This window comes from Haliaeetus leucocephalus, unplaced genomic scaffold (assembly GCF_000737465.1).
Source record: "Haliaeetus leucocephalus isolate CR32 unplaced genomic scaffold, Haliaeetus_leucocephalus-4.0 Scaffold195, whole genome shotgun sequence".
Taxonomy (NCBI): domain Eukaryota; kingdom Metazoa; phylum Chordata; class Aves; order Accipitriformes; family Accipitridae; genus Haliaeetus; species Haliaeetus leucocephalus.
This window is the reverse complement of record NW_010972631.1, coordinates 2,586,749-2,610,544: the sequence shown is the minus strand read 5'-3', so window position 1 is coordinate 2,610,544 and position 23,796 is coordinate 2,586,749. Positions and strand designations below refer to the sequence as shown.

The following is a 23,796-nucleotide window of genomic DNA, read 5'->3' as shown; positions in this document are numbered from 1 at the left end:
GCTGCTTCGGCGGCGTGGCGCGGAGGGCGGCGCGGGTGGCGGCGGAGCGGGCCGCGCACCGCAACGTGCTGCTGCTGGACGCCGGGGACCAGTACCAGGGCACGGTGTGGTTCTCCCACTTCAAGGGCCGGGAGGCGGTGCACTTCATGAACCTCCTGCGCTACGATGCCATGGTAAAGCGGACCGGGGGCGGGTGGCGAGCGGCGCGGCGGGGGGCTCCCACCCCCCGCTCCCCACCTCGGGTGCTGGGGCTATTCCTCGCTTTCCTCCCCTGCTGCCGTTTCTTTTGCATTGCCGCCTTTGGAGCGCGTAGCATTGCATCAGAGAAGGCTGTAGGTTAGGCTAAAACCGTGGTCGAAGGCGGCCGGGAGGTAAGCAAGGAGAAGAGAAGCAATGGGATAGGTGACAGGCACCCGGCCGAATAAAGTCGTGAGCTGGCAGCCCCACGGGCAGCCAAGGACCGGGAGCCAAGGCTGCACAGAGGAAAAGACAGTGATGCGGTGGAAGAGCTCCCTTCGGGAGAGGCAGGGGCTTGAGGCAGGCAGGGGGCTGGACGGGCTCTGTTGGGGAGGGGTAGGCAGAGGCATGGAAGCGAGCCCAGCAAAAGCTGGGCAAGGAGCCTGCCCTGCGATGGAGGGACTAAGCTCGGCCGAGGCTCGCAGCCTGCGCCGCTGGCTTCAGTCCTGCGGGAAGGGACAGGTGGCGCATGTTGGCAGCGCTGTTTCGGAGGGCAAGGATTTTTGGTTTTCATCAGTCCCACCCTGGGCGTGTCCAGTCCCACCAGAGCTGTGGTCATGGTGGGGTGTAAGGGGCTGTGTGTGACTGGCCCAGGGACTGTAACGGCATCATCTCTGAGGGAGCTCTCTGAGACTGTGCCAGTCCCGCACCTTTATTCTGTCTCTTTTGGTCGTCTGAGTGCTGAGAGGAAAGTAGAATTTGAGACTGATATTGGGGGATGTCACTCCATGTCCTTCACTCTTTTGTCTCAGGGCAACAGCCTGTTAATATATAAAGAATTATCATGCCTTATTTTGCTTGCGTACAACCCCAGAAGGGAGGAGAGAGATTAAAGTTATGTTTGAGGGTGAGTGCTGTTTGAGAGTGACTGGGTGTTTATTTCATCCCAATTGACAGCTTGAGGGGCAAATCTTCAGTGCATATCACATCCTCTGTCTTCATCTTTTTAGCCTTCTCTGGAAAGGACTGCACTTTCCTTTCCCAGGTAAAAATGGCTTCATCCGTTTCTTTCCCTCTGCCTCAGAGCTGCTACAGAAGGGAAAGGGATGCCCTAGTACACTCTCCTAGGCTAAACACACTTCATACCAGACAGACAGGTCTGTGAAGGATACTGCTCCCCATTCACATGGCCTAATGAATGGTTTCCTAACCATAAAACTAACATTAACAGGGTTTTTCCTCCCGATGGTGACAGGGAGGAGTGTGTGCATTCAGGACTCACCCTCACTGAGATCTAGGGAGCACTTTGGGGTTCTGCAGTGCAGGAATAGCTCGAGGTGTTTTTTCCTACCTTTCTTCCCAAAGCTTACTGCTGGCTGTCATTTCTTGTGATCATATCACAGGATGAAATTCTTTCAGGCAAAATCAGCAATGTTGAACTAGTGCTCAGTTTCAGAAACACGTTATGTAGGAAGCAACTGCTGACTGTTTAGGAGATCCCATGAGCTTTTTCGTCAGAATAAGATTAAAAAATGATTCCACACCATACTGGATAGCCAGAGGCTTGTATTGGATGCTAATGCCTTATGTGAAGTAGTCAGCCACTTGCTCTCTGTGGAGGTGCTGCATATTATAATTGGAATATTGTCAGTGGATAGAAGGGGATAGGATAGACTGAGAAGCTACAGAGTTTTTAGCACTTTTCTCTGCTAGCCGAGAGCCTGAGGACAGATGCCTAATGTTGGGCATCCTTTTTGGTTCTTCTGTCCATGGACCATGGGGGCCATGCAGTGGGGATGGTGGCCGGGGGTGGGCACAGGGAGCAAGGTAAGAGCCACACTGCAGAAGGTGAGCTAGTGTTTCTTTAAGCAAAATTTGGGAAGTCACATTCCGAACAGAAGAGGTGGGGATTACTGAACTGGTTAAAAGTGAGATACAGGAGTAGGATTACAAACAAGCTGAAAGAGGGAACGTGAGTCATAGAAGTTGTTATAGGGTGGGGGCAGGAGCCATAGGAGGATTTAGGGCAGCCAGGCAGAGTTAGAGGTTTGTTCCATGAATGGGACAAATTTCCTTTTTCCTTTTTTAGGTTTCCTCTTTTCTGATTTATGCCCGTTATCACCTGAAGCCTATTTTCTCCTGTTTAGCTAGGTATTGCCTTCCAAATTTTCTTGGCACTAGCCTTGCTTTTTGGTGTAATTAACACCAAAATCCAAATTAAGTACCACAAAGGCAGTAATTGGAGGGGTGATAGAAGTCTTCTAATTTTATTTTTAAGTTGCATCCTTCTGTTAATTTGTATCCTGATTTTGCAATATTTTTAGCCTGGTTTCTTGTGAAAAGGAGGATTATATGATCACATGCTGTGTGCCCGAATATTTCTGTTTTTTCCCCCTTGTGACTTACACTTATGTTGGCCAGTGGATTCAGATTTGGTGAAAGGATATTGCACAGGTACAGAGACCTAGAAAGAAGCTCTGGACATGAGGGTAGTTGGGTAGAGTACAGGAACCCCAAACGCTCCACATCCTCCTCCCAAAAGGAGGAGCTGCATCAAAAATAAAACTATTATTAGCCACCAGTGATTTCTCGTGAACAAGAGACTTTATAACCACCCACACCATGGGAAAAGTTTTGATCAAAGCTTTTAACCTAATGGACATGAAGTAATCCAAATGCAAGATACAAAGCCAAGAGAAACAATGTTTCATAAGTGGTTGGTTGGGGGATTCTTTCCCAACAAGCTAATGGCAGTTATATCCAATTCAAATTCTTACTTCATTTTCGACCTTTTTTGGGAGGTTTAATTGCATATTTAGGAGGAATGGAAGGCATATGCATCAGCCAAAAGGAAATAGCTTGATACCATTCTGAGATGCTGTACCAGTCCATGGATGTCTTTTCAGAACATCAGGCAGCATCTCCTTAGAGTGTTATTATTTTTTTAATTATTTTTTACAGCAAGTTAGACTGCAGTTAGAATACAGTTTGAAATGGAATATAATTGGAGTGCATTGTGTCTTCCCAAGTCAGGATTTTCTTAAAGATAGTTCTCGGTTCTTTTGAAAAAGTGCTGCAGTAGCATGCAAACAATTTGGCTTCTTTCCTGCAGTGTAAGTAATGTTCTCACTAGTGTCAGAAGGAGCAGTTGGTTGCCAATGCAAATTACTGCCGATACCCTGATTTTTCACAGGGCCATTGACTACCTGCCTGTGGGGATTAGAGGAGTCAGGAGTCTTTGTCTCTTCCGAAAGAATGACACTGCCCATCAGTTGATTGAAATACTGAGGTTCCATGCCTGTAGTGGTTTCATGGTCTTGCTGGGGTTGGAAAGTGATCAGGGTTAATGTAATCTGTTTGGGGAATAAAAGTTGGAACAAACACATAGGGGTTGTTTATCTAAGTAAACCAGAGAGGTATATAAGTTTTTTTTAGATGATGTATGTGACTTTCCTCACTTTATCTTCAGAAAGAAATTATGAGCACACTTTTGTCTGGAACTTTTGGCACACTTTTGGCCCATTGGCTTTAGCACCCCTTTCATGCTTTGCTCCAGTTGCCACCTGAAAACTTGTACCAAGTTGCCATGTACCAAGTTACACTATTACCACATTTCTGTAGATATATCTTTTCCTTCATTAACACCTAAATATGCTACAAGGTTCTTATGTATATTGTGCTTCTGCAAAGTTGCTGTCTGTGGAGGTTTTGCTGGCTATTGCCAAACTTGCAGGTACAGGCATGTGGCAACTTAGGCCGAGCATGAAAAAGGGGCGAGTAGGAGAAACTTCCATGGTCCCTTAAGGTAAGTCCGTTTTTGTCTGCTTAACCAACTTAGAACAACTAAACGTTCTCATCTTGTTGGTATTACCTTGCTAATAAATAAACTGGGCTGCTCGTTTTGTGTGATAGTCTTAGCACTTCACAGTGTTAGGCACACACCTGCATGTGTGCGCACACACCTACTATGAACTGTCTATGGAGATTCTCCCTAGTTGATAAATGTTAGGGCTTCCACTAGGTAATGATACTGATGATGGCTAGAAAATTATATTTTCTTGTTACATGTTAAAGCACACGAGAACTCTTACAAATGTGAATTAAATATGTTTAAAAAACTATAGTCCAAGCACACACTCTTAAAATGCATGTTTTGTTTAAAGATAACAAATATTGTCATTGTCATTTAACAGATTCTTCAGTATTTTTTTTAAACAATGTATTTTCTGTACACAAAATACATGTTTTCCTTTGTGGTTATTGTTAATCCTCTTTCCTGCAGTTACAGGATGAAAAAACAGTGGGTTTTAATCTGGTATATGATTACACTTATTTAGATAGGTTTTAGATTTTGACTTTCACATCTGTATTGATATAAGGGAGCCTGAAAAGCAAAAACCTAAACGTAAAAAAAAAAACCATTTCTGTGTTTGTGAGAAACAGGAATGTGCTGGTTTAGACAAGATAGGGTTTTCTTCCCTAGAACATAGACTTTGTTTTCTCAAACATACCTTGTATACCATTTATGATAGTATTTAGACTGAATATTGGAGGTAGGGTCTTATATTTTCTTCTTGCATTTCACAGGCTTTGGGGAACCATGAGTTTGATGAAGGTGTGAGCGGATTATTGGATCCTCTTCTTAAAAATGCTAATTTTACAATCCTGAGTGCAAACATTAAGGGGAAAACCCCATTAGCAAACGAAATGATGAAATATGTTAATCCTTTTAAAATAGTACATTTTGACTCAGAATCAGTAGGAATTGTTGGCTACACTACAAAGGAAACTTCTTTTCTTTCACAGCCAGGTATGTTTTCATTAGTATATAAGTTTATATCCTTTGTTACTATTTTATTACTTGCCCACTTGTTTGAATCCAAAGATGAATGTTTTCAGCTGAAAAATTAGAAGTTTGTTGTTTTATCAGTATTTACTTGTATTATTCAACTTTGTAACTGCCTGATTTTTAAACTGGAGAAGGCTTGTTAACATTAAAAGCCATTTTCATACAGACTTGAATTATTTAGCATCACTGAATTATCTAAGAATAAAAGAAGGTCAGTGAGATTGCAGGAGAGCTGGGGATGGGGTTTTTATTGTTGATTGGGTTTTTAAATTTATTTTTTTATATATTTTATTGTTATTTATCCATTTTAACAAATGTTAAAACATGAATATAGCTTGTCTCCAGAGTGAAATGTGTTCAAACCAAGACATTTCTCTGTGTGTTGAAATTTCGCTCTTGGATGCCTCCCTGCTCAAGCCCTAGTAAAAGCAAGGAGAGCTTCATATGCGTTTTTGAAGCAGAAGTTGCCCAAGATGTTTTTAGCCTCTCAAATATTTCTAGAAATTAGACTACAGAAGGAACACCCATTCAGCTTTTACCACAATTGCTTCATTCATGAGTAAAATTAGAATTGATGAGGAAAAAGACTTCTCAATTTCTGACTATTTTTTTCCAACATTTAAGGGGTTTTGGTTTGTTGAGTTTTGTTTTTCTTTAGTAAAATAAAATAGGCTACGGGAATGAGAAACACATTTAAATCAGCTGTAGGAGATCTGAGTCACTGCCTGCTCAAAGCTCAGCCCTCCTCTGACAAAATCAGACCTTCTTCCGTGGTTTTTGCAGTAGTGATGCCCTAAAACATTTTCCACGTTGAAAAAGGACTTCATATTATTACTTCTCTTTCTATTGCTTAGTAATAAAGTAATGCATAGCTTTCTTGAGAAAAGGAATATTCAATACTTTGAGGAAGTATTAGAATATAAAGCTGTTCTTTCTGTGCTTTTTAATTCCTATGCTGCATGTTTAAACTATCAGGAAGTGGGCATCTGAGGTCAGAATAGACTTCTGGATCTCACTTCTATTTTACAGTGGTGTGGTTTTGGAGTCCTTTCTTTTTCTCCCCCAATGAAAAAGTATATTGATCTGTATTTTGTGTAGGCAATAGAATTTCACCTGTGCTTGAGGGCATGAGGGTAGATATCATCTGACATCATGCTAAGTTTGAAAAATGGACAGATGGCCAATATTGTTCTTCATTAAGGATTAATAAAATAGATCTCAGCTCTTCTTCCAAACAACTGTGTTGGTGCAGTAAGGTCATCAAATTAACTGTCTTGCAAATAAATGTACTAGAGGAAAAGCCAGATAGTGTTGGAATGATTCTCTGAAGCATTTAAGTACATTTCTAGTAACATCTAGACATCATACTGAATGCCTTAGTATGCTAAGATGTTATAACAGAGACCACAACTAGAAAAAACAGTGTTAAAAGGGAAGGCTTCTTAGGTTCATAGATGGAGCTGAAGCAGCCCTAAGCCAAGTATATCCCACAGTGTAATTGAGCAGCAAGCAGGGCAAATTCTAACAGCAACATTTATAGTGATCAGAGTTTTTATAATTTTCCACTTTGCCTTCTCAGTGTGTGGAGGAACATTTGGAAGCTTTGAAAATGTGAATTCAGGATATGTTAATATAACTCAGTGACTGTGTATCACCTGTGACCTAGCAATCCTTCAGACTGATAAAATCATGCACCGTGGGTCGGTGACAAAATAATTATCAACCTAATTCCTTAATTCAATGAATAAGATACATTGTGAATTTTAAATTCAGCACCTTGCTTATCTCTACACACTTCTTCAGATGATTCAGTTTTCTCAGACTCTGCAGCAATTGCTTTGGCATGCTGTACACTCTTAGGGCATTCTCAAGGCAAATAGGAAGCTTGAAAATGCTGAAACATGTGAATGCCTACAGGACTACATTCCGCGGAAATCTTTTGAGTGTGATTTCTTCTATTGTTAAATCTCAATAACTTCCACACAATTGCAAAATTACAACTTGTACTTTTCATAGTCTGCTTAAAACAGCTATCAACATGCTTGAGCAGAGTATAAAGCCCTTAAATCTCAGTGTTTCCATTGTGAAGGAACAATTAATCTCTGCTGAAGGTACTGTTAATGTTACTGTTTGGAAACCATAGGGATGGGGAACTCTTAGCACAATTTATAAATTACAGCCAATTGGCAGTTCTTCTAAAGTTCTCCAGCTGTATACAGCTATCTCAGCTGAATGCCCAACCAGTTTTTCCACGTCCTGCAAGAGTTGTTCATAACTTGGCACATAGACTGAGTTGTCTATGATTTGCTTTGCACTGATAATCCCAAGGCCATCTTTCCAGTGTTTGATGGTACCAGCTCACTTGCTTTAGTTCTGCTGTGATGTTGTAAACCCCACAAAATAGTTAATGTCTTTATCTGTACTCAGAGATGCTACATACACATTTGGTGCTGTGAAATAATAAGTCTCATTTTGTCCACTGTCTTTTCATATAAGGTGGAAACCCAAAGCTGCTTACTCTGTAACCCTACAGGAAGCAAAATATTTACTAAAACTATCAATTTGGCAGAGTTTTCTAAAATGGAATTTTAAATTCCATTTATTCCACTTTATTCTGGCTAGCTTGCATAATATTTGTAACATGCTGCCAGTTCTTTCTCCTCGTTCATTTATAGCACAGTTTGGATGTTTTACCTGAAATTCTACCCCATCTAAAAAGAGAAGGGGATGTCACATCAATTTACGGCCTTGAAAGAGAACTGAAATACTGACATGAGCAATAACTAACTCTTAAATAACCACTTTATTTCAGTTCAGATTGTTTTGAAAAATGTGCAGTTGAGTGCTAAGCTTTTTGCCTGGTTTCTTAGAGAAATGAGCACTGTGTAATTGCTCTTACAGTCCCCTGCTGTATAACTTTTGAACCTTTTGGCCCATTTCAGCTCAATTAGATCAAATGCTGAGATGACTAGGATATGAAGCTGTGTGAGGTGCCACGGCTGGGTCACGGAGAGGGGGTGCAAGAAGCCCCTGCAGCCCCCAGGCAGGAATCCCTTTCTGAGGGTGAGGTGGGCAGCAGGCAGTCGCTGGGTGGGTGAGGTTTGTTTGGTTTAGTGTGGGTTGAAGATTAATAATAATATGTCTTCAGTGTATGGTGCATTGTAGGCTGCAGTGGTGTAGCGGTGTAACAGAGCTGCTGTTGATGGGAAGAGCTTCGTTATCATGGGCCACCTGGCTGCATGCCATGGGTGAAGTTAGCCTGCAGGCAACTGCGTGCTAGCACAGGTAGTCAGCGGCTTGCCCTTGCTCTTCATTTAGAGAACTTTTTTATAGAACTGGTCCCTGGACCGTGGTGTGCATGGCCATTGTAGCTGGTCCATGGGTGGTGAGATGAGCACGGGAAGGGCCTACACTCAAGGAGCATTTCTTGGACTTCCCCTTTTGAGAGTAGCTCTGCATCAGGCCCAGCTTCTGTCAAGCATAGGGATGTACAAAGAGGGGCTGAAGCCGGTAGCTTCCTTCAGCCTGGAGAAGGAAGGCTAAGGGGGAACTAAGTGCAGTCTTCCATTGTCTTCAGGGGGTTTATAGAGAAGACAGGGACAGACTCTTCCCAGAGGGGCACAGAGAAAGGACAAGAAACAATGGGCTCAAGTAGTACCACAGGAAATTATGGTAGGATGTAAGGAAAAAATTTGTCACGGTAAGAGCAGTTAAGCCATGAAACAGGTTGCCCAGAGAGTCTGTGGAATTTCAGCTTGCTCGGACAAGACCCTGAGCAATCTCATCTGGCTTTGAGTTCCTGCTTTGAGTGGGTTTTGGACTAGATGGCCCCCGGAGGTCCCTTCCAACCTCAATTAACTTATGACTCTCTGATTCTAAGAAGAGGTCCACAGGAAGAAAATGTGGGGATGCAGTGCACAATTCATTCTGCAATGTGCAGTACAGAGATCCCCTCTGGCAGTAACAGAACTATTCAATGGGTGTGGTGGTGAACCAGTTTATGTAACCCTCTTTTATCTCTTCCATTGTAGCAGCTTCCTCTTCATTTCCTGAGACATGTTGCACTGGATTGTGAATTCGTTTCACTCCTCCCTTTATTATGAAATAATGTAAATCTTTTGACTTTAAAAGCATATTGCAAAATGGTTTGATCAAAAAACTCTGCAGGAAGGAGAGGAATTAGGTAGAGGGGGAATTGCTAGAAATGTTACTTGGTTGTCTTCACCGGAAAGTTTAGGATTACAGTTTGTTGACTCTGTTCTTAAACTCTATTCTTAAAATTTTGTCAAATAAATTAGCCTCTTATATAGGGAGTTGTTTTGCACAACCCAAAACACTGTGCCCAGGATAAAAGAGCATGTTTGTCTAGGGCTCTTCTGTTTGTCACGTTAGAATAATATCAGCAGTCACAGAAACCTTGCAGAAAGATTGTGAGTTGCCCAACATTGTGGTCCAGAAAAGGCTTCTCCATTCTAGTCTTTCTGTTCTTTATGTTCTCGTTTCAGGATGGTAGCTCAATTGTGTGCTGTGCTGTATTGGTATTACTGAGAGTGGTTCACATTAGGTGAGATAATTTGTGTAAAAAGGCAATTCAGAGTTTAGTGCAGGACTTTGAAGAAGCTGCTATTTAAAGCCTCGGGGCGGGGGAGGAAAGAATGAGATGAGTGTGGAGTAAAAAGAGAGAGATTTAACTCGGGAGAAGATCTTAAAGAAATAAAATTTGAGAAGAAAAAAAGCTTTATAGTACAATACAAGTGTTTATACTCAAACACTTACTGACATATTTAGTTTCCTTTCTCTACTTAAATAATAAAAGCCATTCAATTTTTGATCCCACAGTTGGTGTCACTGGAATTTTTTTATGGAGTTACAAACTTGTTTAGTATGGGCAAGTACATACAGCTCAGTGCAGGAATGTTGTATTAGTCTAAGCACACAGGTGCTCCTGAGAGACTGGACCACATCAGATCAGGAGTTTGAACCAACTAAGGGCATTTGAAAGCCACTGACATTCAAAGTTCTGATAGTTATACAAAATAGTATCTGATATCAACTACTTTTTTTTTAAACTAGTAATGTACTTTGTAAATACATTCATGTTTGTTTTTTATTTTTAAGGGGATGATATAATCTTTGAAGATGAAATTGAAGCACTGCAAGTACAAGTCAATGAACTTACTGCTATGGGAGTGAACAAAATAATTGCGCTAGGACATTCTGGTTTTTCTGTGGACAAAAATATTGCCCAGAAAGTGAAAGGAGTGGATGTTGTAATTGGAGGACATACAAACACATTTCTCTATACAGGTATTTTACTTCTTACTAAAGTGTTGCTTCTAAATCAAAGCTGAAACTGTTTCTCTTTAAACTCGGAGAACGTTCACAAATACAGTTTACTTCTGGCTGTACTGGGCCAGATTCATAGCTGGTACCTATCCATAACTACCATGGAAGAAATTAATTTAAAACAGTCTGTGAGCAAGAAGTGCCCTAACTCACTGAAAGGTTCCTTAATGCTGTGGATGTTCAAGGTGATCTGTACAAAGCAGGACAGAGGAATAAAGGTAGTAATACTGGTAAATTACTACCGGGTATATTGTACCTGTTTCAAGCTCACACATATAAAGGAGTAAATAAGATGTTTACATTTAAACTTGTGTGTGACTTAACCAAAAAAAAATGAATCATATAAGACTTCAAAAGTGATACAGATGTTGATTTTCTGTAGAATCTAATTCTGTATTCGTAGGTCTCCATTAGCCCTGCCATTAAAAAACTTTTCCCAAGTTTCCTCTTTTTCAGTCCCTCTTTTAATCTCTGACTTTATTCTTCTTTTCCCTAGAGGTAGACATCATTCCAGAGATAGACACTGTTGATCTGAGTTCTTCCGCAGCAATGCTACTTTAGGCAAAACCTGCCATCAGCAGCTTCTCCAGTGCTGCTGCCTTCCCTGTGCCAGTGTGTAAGGACACAAGTAAAAGAAAGGCTTGGTTTTTTTAAACCACCAAAGATAGCTCATTAAATTTAGCAGAAACTTCATTAACTGGTTGAGACTATAACAGGAACTTTCTGTAATTTTCAGTGAAATTTCCCTTGTGCCCTAGTCACAGGGGTAGCACCATGTACCCTAGGAATTTAATCACTGTCCATTTCATGCTCTTCTCTCCCTGCTCATCTCCTCTCACTTTCTCATGCCTTTTTTGTCTCATCCAGGTTCTCACCTTTTACTGTCCCACTTGTTAAAGAGAAACAATCACATAGCTACATTTATACATTAAACAGTTTGGAATATCTCTTGAATTTGGCCGTAGGGAATAACTTTGATCACTCAGCTGGAGCCACAAAGCGTTTACACGTCTAGCTACAAGTCAGAGGCCACAAACACTTAGCATAGGGGTGCAGCAGAGAAGTGACCAAACTGGAACAGATGACAGGACCATCCATCCCAACGTCTTGTCTCCAAGAGCGACTGAGGGGGAACGGTGAGGGAAAAATGGACAAGCCTATAGAGATGCTGTACTCAAATCTGGCCCTATCTCCTACCAGCTTGTGGCTCAGGGACTTCCCAAGCCAGCAGTGGTGTCTTGGTATTTACTAGCTCCCACTGGAACTTCTCTTCCCTGAACTTGCCCCATCTCCTCTTGACTGCCTTCAGCCTTAATGACAGCCGGTGGCAGGGCATTCCACCACTGACCTGCATGTCCTGCAGAGACCTTGGTCTTTTGTCTGTGTGCAGCCTGCTGCTCATGGGTGGCATTTTTCAGCAGTTTTACTGAATTGGTTTTGAGATGGGAAAACCAAGGATGCACACAGTATTCAAAGTGTGCATTCATCGTGGGTTTACACAGTGGAATCCAGATTCTTACGCACAGGCTCGTTAGTCAATGCCTGTGTAGCCGTAGTCGTCAAAATGCCTTATTGGTGTGCTGCAAAGCGGTGCCACTGTTCACGCTTTGAAATCGCGATCTGAGGTGCTCCGGGAGTTGGGATATCTGAGTTCATATCCTGTCTAGATCTGTAGGAGTTCACATGCACATCTCTTGTCATCCCAGGGAGTACCCCGCTGTCAGACTTGACTAGGTCAAGCTGTTCCATCTCTCCCCATTTGAAGCTGTTCTAGATCCACAAGGCCAGAGAGAGCACAGAGGATGGGACTCTGCAGCCTTCAGGTTAATGACCTCAGCTGGGAGTGGGTTCTGGTCCCTTTTCCAAAGGCTGTACTGTTTTGATAAAACATGTCTCTCTTACTTTTTTATTAACACTGGAGAGGTGAGAAAAAATAAAAAATAAGAAGAAATATCTGGGGGAGCTACACCAAAAAATATGTATCCACTTATCTAGTCAAAATATGTTTTTTCACAGAATGTGGTCTGAGTCTATAATTTTTATTCCAAGTGGTGAGAAGCACTTGCTAGTCTGTCCAGGAGCACCATGAGTGCACTTGAGTCAGAGCCGTCAGCCAACATTTGCAATGAAATAGCCACATCTCTGGAAGTGATTTGACTGCAGAGTAAAACATCTAATTTTAAATGTCTGCACGTGTGTGTCTATGTGTACATATAAGCTCTCATTTAAATCAAGAGATGTAATTAATAAATGGCAGCAGAATTTGGGAGAATGTTTCAGCTCGGTCTAAGTGGAGACATACCACCTGGTCAGCTGAATCTCTGGCTGTCATGGGAGTTGAGGGACATACTGCCCATTCAGGCACCTCCATAGAGATATCTTAATATAAGGGCCTAATCTTGGACTAGTCCAACCTATCTGTCTCTAACACATTTGCAAATCTCCAGTTTCTCCACAGATTATGTGGCAAATGTTGTCTTGACTTGTTCAGGTGTGCTTTGGGTTTGTAGAAGTGATTCAAACACTAGTGGTAATTTTAGGCTAGAGCATTTTAATTTCTGGTTTTCATCAGAAAGGATGTTCTGAGAATGTAGTGTGTTGGCTAAAACAAGGTGAGAAAATAGGAAAGTGTTACAGGTTCTTCAGTTACCCGGTGTGAATTTGTGCATTTGTAATGAAACAACATCTCACAATTTGACTGAGATGCATGCGTGAATTCTAATGCTGTTTTCTTTGGCGATAAGATGCCCTGAAAAGTCTTTTCATTTCGGAAGGAACACATTTGTCTTACAATGGAAGAATGTCATAGTGATAATTAATCCTGCAAGAAGTATCAGTATCACAAAGTATTTCTTTGAAAGCAAGAAATGAATAAGGCTCTGGACAAGCACTTAACCGTGTGCAGCTCATGTAAACTAAAATGATGACCAGAAGGCATGACTTTCTCTTGCTAATGCTCTGTTTATTTGAGGACTACACAAGGACAAGAGATCAAAACTGATTCCTTTTTCAGTTCCAAAAAACCCAAAGCCACTTTTGCATGCATAAATACTGCAGTGTTCTCATTAACTACAGGATTTCTTAAATTCTTCCCACAATAAATATCGAATAGTGAAGATGCACCACCAAGAAACCAACTCTGTCAGCTAGGCTGAAAGTAGAAAAACTAGTTCTCTGGTAAATTTTTTTCAGCTTGTAGTTTGTTACAGCTATTCTCCCTGGAGTAGGAGGAGGGATCAGAGATAAATAGGAATAATGTTGGAATTGTACGAGGAACATTTGTCATGCTGCTTATCCCAGGATTTCATATTAGGTAAACAACTTTAAATGGAAGGAAACCAGTTGTTCTGTGAGCAGTGGAAGTGAAAAGCCTGCTTTCCTCCAGATTAGTGTCCTCTGTGCCTGCTTCCCCATGCTCCCGTCCTGCTGGCGCCCCAGCTCTCACCGACACATGGGTGGGAAATGCTGCTGGCCTTGGGACAGGAGCGAGCAGCGGGCTTTGGCAGGGCTGTGCAGTGGGGCCTGCCGCGCAGCACGTGGTGCCTCTCAGAGCTGCCCGACCTTGGTCTTGGCTGACAGTGGGGTAGAAATACTGACGGGAATAACAGGAGGGAGTGATACTACTCGGATAATATTATCAAAGAGATACAGGGAGAAGGCTGGTGGCCTTGAGACAAGAGCTGTGCTGCGTAGTTTTCTTTGCCACTTTCCTCCCCTGTGTGGTTTCTAAATCCTGTGGTAGCCTATGCCAATTGAGCTGAGATCTCTTTTCTCTGTAAATGCCTTGCTTTAATCTGTCTGTTTCCAAGTCCTACATCTAATCACTCTTCAAACTTTGCAGGTTGATAAGAGTTTTAAAACCATGACCACATAACTCTAATGCTAATGAAGTTTCCTTCTGCAGAGGGTTTGCAGCCTGTCGGAAATTTTGGAGACTGTTTGGTGTAGTAAAAAAAATCGGTTGAGCGTATGCACAAATTCACAGAACTGCTTGTAGGTATTCCAACTGCATATTATCAATAAAAATATATTAGACTTTTTCATATCAAGAAGTCCTATGTATGTTTTACTAACATTCTCATTTTCTATCTGATGCAGAATAATGTAGTGTGAAGGCTTAACAATAAACTTTTCAGCCAGAGGCTGGTGTGTGTGTGCATTAATTACTGAGAGGTTTAGATTGAAATAATTGGAATGAAAAGTTCTTTTGTTACTATTGTGACATGATGTCATGGAGGAGTGTGCTGTCACAACTTAAAAAACACTGTGGCAGTTATTATAGCTCATGTCATGAAAACAACATTGTCTCATATGAAATAACATAACTGAACAATCAAATGTGTGCTTGTCGTCCAATACTTTCATTGTTGTTTCTGCTTAATATCCTATTTGGTTTTTTTTAAGGCTGAGAAACATTTGAAATGTCATTCTAATAATTCCTTGAAGGTCATGTGAGCTGAAGACCTGCTTTACATGTTTGTTTCATGCAGGCAACCCACCCTCTACTGAACAGCCAGCTGGCCCGTATCCATTCATGGTTGACTCAGATGATGGGAGGAAGGTGCCAGTTGTACAAGCTTATGCTTATGGAAAATATCTTGGTTACTTAAATGTTACATTTGACAAGGAAGGAAATGTAGTTGAAGCAGTTGGAAACCCCATTCTGCTGGACAGCAGTGTTCCTGAAGGTATGTGGACTAGACATTTGAATTTGCCTGCAGCAATTCAAGTGTTATTACGTTAAATACACAGTACAATGTTGAAGAAGAATTAAGCTTTCTTCCTGAGCTTGCAGTTCTCTTCTGTGTAGGGTTGTGTTACAATTGTACCCATTTGCCTCTATTTCTCTTTCTGAACAGTGGCCTTTGAATATGTACAAATTCAGTGTACGTTTTTGTCCATTTAAAATCACTGAAAGTCCATTTGTAGGAACTCCGGTGGTACACTACCTTACCATTTAGCACAGCCAATTTAGCTAGCCTTGTAATTATGATTTAAAAGATTATGAGGACTAATTTAAACTCTTTTGCCGAGGGTGGGTTCTTCAGAACAGAGTTTAGGGCAATATAGGAAAGTGGAAATGTTCCAGAAAAAAATTTGAATACTCTGGCAATGTGCAAATATAATACATAAACCCCACGTCTTCCTGTTTTCAATGCCGAGTGTGTTCAGTGTTTCAGCTCTGAGACATTTAAAGAACTGGGAGGAGGAGAGTCCTTCTGTTGCTTTCTGTTTGTAGCTCTGTCTGAGCTCTGTTACCTGTTTTTCATCAGCCCTGTAATTACCCGTGGTTGGTTCTCTAGTCTTTGCTTCTTGTCTAGTGTTTGCTGCATGAAGCTCTGAGGTTTTATCACACTTTCTAGGTTCTACCAGAGTCTTTATAAAATAAATCCCTTAAAAATGACTTGTTCATAGATACTCTTATTTACTAAGTTATTCTTAGTGATCTGTTTATGTAATGAGATGATGTAAAGAGACTTTACATTCTCTCTCCGACATCAGGAAGAGTAAAAGTTCAGATACATAGGTGCTCTCATTTTACAAATTATGTTGCTGACAGTTACATGGCAAATTGCTTAAAACGAATAGCTGATATAAAACATTTGTGACATTATCTGTCTGTATGTACAAGTATCTTTGTATCTGGTTTTTTTTCCTGAAAGAATTAGATTTGCACCTGGCAGAAAGATATACATAGAGAATTAATTTCTATAAAGGGTTTATTCCTTGATGTTGATATTAGAGCTAGTATTCCTTTTAGCACTACGTTAAAGGGGAGGAAGCTATAAATAGAAAAAAAAATACTATGTCAAATAAAGACCAAGCTCACTTGCATATTAAAAATTCTCTCACCTGTCAAGGTAGGTGCTACAAACCCCATCGGTCAGTGGTCAGAGAGAATAGGACTGGGTAAAAATATTTTTAAGTGTTATAGAAGAGATAGCCTTGCCTAACAGGAATAGCTTGTTCACTTCATTGTCCTGTCCTGCCTGCTCCCTTTCCAGGCTTTTTTGGAAGTGAGTGTAGATGTCGTGTTGCTTGAAGAGCCTTTAGGGAAAGTGTAAAATTTTAGAATCATGAAGAACAGGGTTTTTTCCTAAGCTTTGTATTCACTGAAGTGTCACTAATATGAGATACGTGTGATGCTTATTTTACACTTCTGTACTACTTTATAGATGAGCACATTAAAGAAGAAGTGGAAAAATGGAGGAAAAACCTGGGCAATTATTCCAAAGAGATTGGAAAAACTAGCGTTTACCTGAACGGTACAAGCCAAGCGTGCCGTTTCCAAGAATGTAACATGGGAAATTTGCTTTGTGATGCTGTGGTAAGACGTTGCCACCACAGGTGGCAATCAAATCTAAGTGTTACTCCAGAGCTATCAGATTAAATGCTCCCAGGCTCCAAACTATCAGCGCACAGGTTCTGTGCTGCTTTCCAACACCGTAACATCTAGCACGCTCCTAGAAAGATCTGATAGAAGCAAGGCTATAATGAATCTTCCCGTGTAGAGTAAGGAGTGGTTTGTTCTTTGTGTATATCCTCCTATAGAGAACGGCTTGTTCACAGCTGGCTCTGAGGCTGCAGTTTTAAGAGACATGGCAGTCTGATCTAAGAGCCCATTTCTCAAGCAAGGAGGAGAGCTCGGCTCTCCTGCCCCTCTCCTGCCCTGCTGTCAGCCCCCTGCTCACAGCATTTGCCTTCTGCCCTGTCATTACTCACTGGGCTCTGCTGTCACTTTTTAATGCACTAAGCCAGGAAAAAAAAAATCTGGGTAGTTTCCTGCCAAGTTACTGATACGAATTGTCCCCTTGAAGAGCCCAGAAGGTGCCAGCTGAAGCAAACGAGGGGGAAAGGCCATACACAAGGCTGGGCACAGAAGAGGTAAAAACCCCCAGCCCAGAGGGAGGCACTGGCCCCTGCTGCATCCTGACAGGTATCACTAGGCTTTAACAGTCACATAACACCAGAAGGTCTCTTTATGAGAAGTCACTTCCAGTTCTTAAACTAGCTGGTTTTGATTGTTTTACTGTCCCACAGTGGTATCATTTCCTTTGGGTGCTCCAGGGAAAAATGTTCACTAATGTGACTGTTTCCAGAAAATGAGCATTGCCATAAATGTCCCACGGCATTGCGGACAGGAGCCAATTAATAATCATGAGTTTTCATTTAGATATGTCTGCAAGGCTATTTATCCAATCCATGTGATTCCTTTTATTGTAATCCTTAAAGTAATTCTTAGTTCATGGGATAATTTCCAAATTAGATTAAGATTTGGGTATTCTGCATACAGTTCTACTAAAATTGCAGCACCTTGCTTTTTTTTCCTGCTAGACTTTTTAATATTTTTATTTGAAAAATGTGATCAAATGTTTTGGCACTTTTCAAGCTTAAAGAAAGTAAGTGTAATCTTTCAGAAGTCTGTAGATTTTCTTGCTATACATTGTCTTGGGAGGTCAAATTCTACTTTAGTTAAATTGATGTCTCTAGACAACCACCTGCAGTCATCAGTAGATATATGGATTACCCTTCACGTTCTTTGCCTTGCAAGTTCGACACTTGCTTTCCTGTCCACTGCCATGCATTCAGGGCTATGAAGGTAAAAAACAGACCTGCCTGTTCCACAGACTTTCATATTTAGAGTTGTCCTGGAAAATGCAGACATTGCAAAACATAGAAGATAGATTGATTGAAAGGTTGTACTGGGTCAAAACAGAAGACCATTTAGTTCGGAGATCCTTCTCCAAGAGTAGCCCAAAATCTCCGAATAAAAGGTTGACAGACCCAGATGGCATTTTTACAAAGGACTTTAAAGGAACTCGGACGTGAAAAGGCTGTGAAATTGCTAATAGCACTGTGTGAGCTCTTGTTTCAAACTGCCTCTGCTCAGGACTGGAGAGTTGCAATCCATTCATTGATTATGAGTTATGAACTTAAGAATATCTCATGGATCTGGCCATAGGGAATAACTTTGATCACTCAGCTGGAGCCACAAAGCGTTTACACGTCTAGCTACAAGTCAGAGGCCACAAACACTTAGCATAGGGGTGCAGCAGAGAAGTGACCAAACTGGAACAGATGACAGGACCATCCATCCCAACGTCTTGTCTCCAAGAGTGACTGAGGGGGAACGGTGAGGGAAGAATGGACAAGCCTATAGAGATGCTGTACCCAAATCTGGCCCTATCTCCTACCAGCTTGTGGCTCAGGGACTTCCCAAGCCAGCAGTGGTGTCTTGGTATTTACTAGCTCCCACTGGAACTTCTCTTCCCTGAACTTGCCCCATCTCCTCTTGACTGCCTTCAGCCTTAACGACAGCCGGTGGAAGGGCATTCCACCGCTAGCCTGCACGTCCTGCAGAGACCTTGGTCTTTTGTCTGTGTGCAGCCTCTTGCCCACTGGCTGGATGCCCGCTGGAGGCCAAGGAGTAGTTCTTGCACTGGAACACTTGGTCCCTGTCCACCCTCTTCACACACTCATGATTCTCAAATATTTTCCTTCCATTGTCTCTTTACCAGGTCAGACAGTCTGAGCCTACATAATCTTTCTACATTCAGAAGCTTTTCTCTGTCTTTGCTGATCTTTGTCACCCCTCTGAATCTTTCTTAGTTTTTTTACCCTTCTTGAAATGACAAAACACACTGATTCCCACCCAGCCTCCACATGCCCTTCTTGATTTTATAGACTTCTGTCGTGTCCTTCCTGTATTCCTTTCTTTGTGAGACTGAAGAGTCATAATCGTAGTCATTCCTGTACGGAAACCTATCCCTCCCTTCCATTATCCTTGTTTCTTTTCTCAGCCTTTTCCTGTTCTACTTAGTTATTTCTGAGGATTAACACTGTAGGATTATCATCCCTATGCAACTGAGTAAATCCCTGGTCTCCATTTTCTTTACTGCTTAGAACGCCATTAGCAAATATTGTCTTGTCCTTGCATTTTGTCAGAGTCTTGCCACTGTTGGAGACAAGACGCTGTGCAGAGTAGACTTTTGGGTCTGATCACGCATGCCTGTTTCCTGTTCCTCCACTCTTCTACATCTTCCTAGTTTGCCAAGACCATTTGAAATAGTAAAAAACAATCTCAGAGAAGCTGAAAAATCTTAATTCCCTGAAACATAAAACAAGGGCTAGATTTATTTGTACATTCCCCTACATGTTTTTAACATACAGCTATATTTAAGGTCCTTTTCACTTCTCAATTCTCCAAATATGTTCAAATCATTTGTCTTTATCACAATCGCTGGAATCAAAAAAAATCATCCTTCCTTTGTTCAGCTGGCCTGCCCTGGTCATGTTATATACATGCAGACTATGGGAGAGTCCAAGAGTTCCTTACAGAAAAAGGCAAATTTTTTTCTTGTTAAAAGTTTAAAAAAGCAAAATACTTATTTTAATGGGTTTTGCCTTGTGGTTTTTTAATAATTAAGTGTTTTACAGTGGGGCTGAAGGTAATGTCAAAGAAGATATAAAACGTTTCTGTCTCTTCAGTCTCAGATTGTATTGGGTGTAAATTTCCAGAGCATAGACTAAGTGAAGATTAAAAATCAGTTTAAACATTCTCCTTTGGTAGCTTTATGAGAATATCGGACGTCCAGATAAAAAGTCATGGAACCATGTTTCAATGTGCATCCTGAATGGAGGTGGGATACGGTCACCCATTGATGAACAGACCACTAATGGTATGTAAAATTACAAGTTGAATGACAACGTTATCAAGAAGGAAGAATCAAGTTATCATGCAAGCCTGAACAGTGTTAGGTATGGGCTTGTTTTGATGGGATTTGCACAGTGTTTGGAAGTGATTTCAAACTTTTTGAAATGGTTATCCATCATTGGAACACAACTGCACTCAGGCTGACATTAATAGAAGTTACTAGCATTGTTTGTACACAATGCTTTTTATAATTTCTCTCTCTCCTTACTGCCCTGGAACAAAAAGAAAGACAGTGGATATTCTTCACCTCCTACTATAGAGGGTCATCCAGTATGGTTGCTGGGAGCCTTCTGTAGTCTGCTGTAGAATAAGTAAGTTCTGGTTTTTTCTCAGTGCTAAGGTTTTACAGTTTTTATTTTCCTGATGCCACATAAATGAAACCTGAAAACAAACACCTTTTTCAGTTTAGCTAAATCTTTCTGTAGGACTATGTGAGTAAATCTTAAGCAATTGGAAAAATTGCCTGACTTTTAGTAAGAATAGCTAAGTTTCTTCATCTTTGTAAACTCTTCTAATAGAGTTATTTGAATAGCAATACACACAGTTACAGATTTATTGGCCTTGATACTTGCTGGATGATAAAGATGCAGTTTCTTTGATTGGGACAATATATGTGATTCTCACCTCTACTGGCCCTCATTTTCTTAAATTGTATTTGCCATGTTCCTTGTCAAAAACATATTGTTAAATGAACATAAAATGATTTTGTAAACTTAAAAAAAAAAGAAAGAAGTAAATAAAGTCTCATTCTCCCAGGTAGCATTACTGTGGAAGATTTGCTGTCTGTTTTGCCATTTGGAGGTCGTTTTGATTTGGTAAGGGTAAAAGGCTCCACTCTGAAAGAGGCTTTTGAGCACAGTGTGCACAGATATGGAGAAGGAAGCGGAGAGCTGCTGCAGGTTGGAGGTACGTTTTCTTCCTTCCTCTTCTTGGTTTTCCAAACAAGCCATCCCTTCTGTTGGCCTTGTTTGTATTACACCTGGAAGCCTCTTTAAGAATAGAAATCAAATTCGCCATACATCCGAGCCCTGTGCCTCACATGTGCCAGCTAACTAACACTGTTTATCTTGTGTATGCTTAATTGAGCCACTGCAGAACACAGGCCATCGCTGTTCCCTTCAGCAGAGACAGGATTCCCATTTAGTTCAGTAATCTGTAAAGGCAGCAGTTTAACACGTCAATTAACTACAGGAAGATATAATTGAGTATAGCTGTTAACACAGTAATAGCTACAACAAACTCCTGTTTTCAGTTCTTGACTGGCAGCCTACCTGAAACCCCAGACTGGATGTCTCTGCCAATTGTCGCCAAATTTCAGTTTATCAAAATCATTTTGTGCCATTGTCTAATGATTGCTGACAGTTTTGGAGTTAGTCCAGGTGGGCTATGGAATTGCTCCAGTGAATTTCTAAATATTTTAGGGATGAACAGTTTGTATTAAAAACACGCATTGCAGCTCCCCATATATTTATCCAGATGTGTGCTAGGTTACAGTCACATTTATTCCTGGTCTGTGATGCAGTGCAGATTTTATTGTTTATTTAGCAGAAAAGCTAAACTTCAACAGCAGGGGCTGACGGATTTTTCCCCCCTCCGTGCCTCTCCCCCCACGTAGCCTGGTGATGGGGGCATTACTCCCACCATGTGATTTAGAACCCCCACGTGCCAAGGACACAACCCACATCTCGCACTTTCACCAGTAAGTTACCACTAAGGTAAAGCAGCAGGAGCCCCTTTGCTTGCTGCCTTCTCACAGAAAAAGAAGATAACTGATAGCTCTGGAAAGGGTTCAGGACAGAAGATCCAGAGCAGGCAGAGCACCAGGGCTGGAAGACCCTCTGTGCTTTGGATGAGCTTTAGTGGCTTCTTGATCAGCAAATTCTTGGCAATGCTGTTCTGGGGGGCCTAGGTCTCCCCAGGCTTTGACTGAGGAAGGCTCACAGCTAGAAACGTTACTTCTCCTACAGGGAGTAGAAACTACAACTTTCAGCCCTGGCTTGGCTTTCTTTTTTCAGGACAGTACTTATTATCCATAATAGCTGCTAAGTTAGGGTGGCTGGCTGGCTTTAAAAGAAGCCATGTCTGCCAACAAGCCAGGGGAATGAGAAAGCATATGACTACAGAAATAAGGGAAGGTATTTTTATCTTGCAGTATGCTAATCCCATGAGTCGTAATTTTCTTCTGTGGAGTAGCGATGAGAACAGACGATCAGATAAGTAACTGAGGTAGGACAGTGCTTCAGCAATTCTCTCATCTATCTCATGAATTTTCTTGCATAGTTGAGTGGCATGCAAGGAAGATAAGGCATTAACTGGTGTAATTCAGAACAATACAACCTCTCAGTCACAGAAGCTAATGTAAAGAATCAGCTGAAGATGATGGAGGATGCTGCTTCTAGCCCTGTATGTTCAATAGGCACTGCATGAAGTGGCATTCAAACGTGTATTTTTGTAGGCATCCACGTGGTCTATGATCTCTCCAGAGACCCAGGAAGCAGAGTTGTTAGTTTAGAAGTGATTTGCACAGCCTGCCGAGTCCCAGCCTACGTCCCACTTCAGATGGATGAAATATACAATGTGACTCTTCCGTCCTATATGTTATTTGGAGGAGATGGCTATCATATGCTGAAAGACAAAAATCTGGGATACAGTAAAGGTAAGTATGGGCACCAACAGGGTAGCAGACAAACAATTCCTAAAAGTTAAAAGATCTTTCTATAGTATAAGTCTCAGACTTCTTGCTTTTACCGGATAGATTCAATTTGCTTCCAGTCTGACTGCTCTGGATTGGTAGTTTTGGTTGTAGCCAGTAACTGGCTACAGTTACAGTTACAGTTTATTTTTTCACATAAATCATAAGCGTTTCAAAGAGAAACTGAGCCTTATCAATTCAGCACTACTTAGAGAGCAGTTCTGAGATCATGCTAAACCAGAAAAAAGCCAAGACCACACAATAGAGAGTACATACTATGTGTACTGCCTTGCACTTGTACTCATTACTGAACAATGCATCAAAAGGAAAGGTGATATTTTCTTCAGACCTTAAATTTCCACTGTACAGAAGTATTTGCAAAGACAGAATTGTCACCTCTACTACTAAAGGACATGCAGCTCAGGCGAGCAACACAGAGGCCAAGGGGAAAGATGCCGACTTGCTCTGTGGGAATTAGCCTGCCCCTCCGAAAGCAGCGGGACTCTCACGAGTTCCACAGGCAGCAGCACGCAGGGTGCCAACAGATGCTGCACTAGGGAAGCAGAAAGGAAGTGTTTTACAATGCTGTCTTAAGATCTGCTATAGCTGCATGCAAACTTAGAAATTCAGCATTCATACCAAAAATTCTGGCTACAAACCACCACAGATGTTTTATCCATGCACAAGAAAATTCTCCCCAACCTTGCCCTGTCTTGGTGTATACTGATTCAGCATGGCAAACTGTAGAAAATAGTTTGCTTTAAAACTTGAGCTAAAACTGCAATTTTAGACAGGTTCTCAAATTCTGGTTAACAGCTAGGCTGCTGGAGAGAACAGTTTTGTTTGTTTGTTTGTTTAGGTGAACCTGATATTGAGGTTGTTTCCCATTACCTCCAGAGAATGAAGAGAGTTTACCCAGCAGTTGAAGGTCGAATAAAGTTTTCTTCTGGCAGTCTTATTGAAGCAAGTCTTACCCTGATTTCTGTATTGTTCACTGTAACGTTCTTGCATACTTGA

The 23,796-nt window shown here is 41.4% G+C and overlaps 1 protein-coding gene across 1 annotated transcript in view; it reads left to right on the top strand.

The window, feature by feature from the left end:
- The window catches only part of NT5E (5'-nucleotidase, ecto (CD73)), a 25,859-nt gene extending 2,063 nt beyond the window's left edge, over positions 1–23,796 (top strand). The window contains exons 3-11 of the mRNA XM_010565814.1: positions 3–173; positions 4,765–4,987; positions 10,145–10,333; positions 14,863–15,060; positions 16,549–16,700; positions 19,944–20,052; positions 20,844–20,993; positions 22,543–22,743; positions 23,639–23,796. Of these exons, the coding sequence (XP_010564116.1) occupies positions 3–173; positions 4,765–4,987; positions 10,145–10,333; positions 14,863–15,060; positions 16,549–16,700; positions 19,944–20,052; positions 20,844–20,993; positions 22,543–22,743; positions 23,639–23,796 (1,551 nt within the window). The remainder of the gene's footprint in view (positions 1–2; positions 174–4,764; positions 4,988–10,144; positions 10,334–14,862; positions 15,061–16,548; positions 16,701–19,943; positions 20,053–20,843; positions 20,994–22,542; positions 22,744–23,638) is intronic.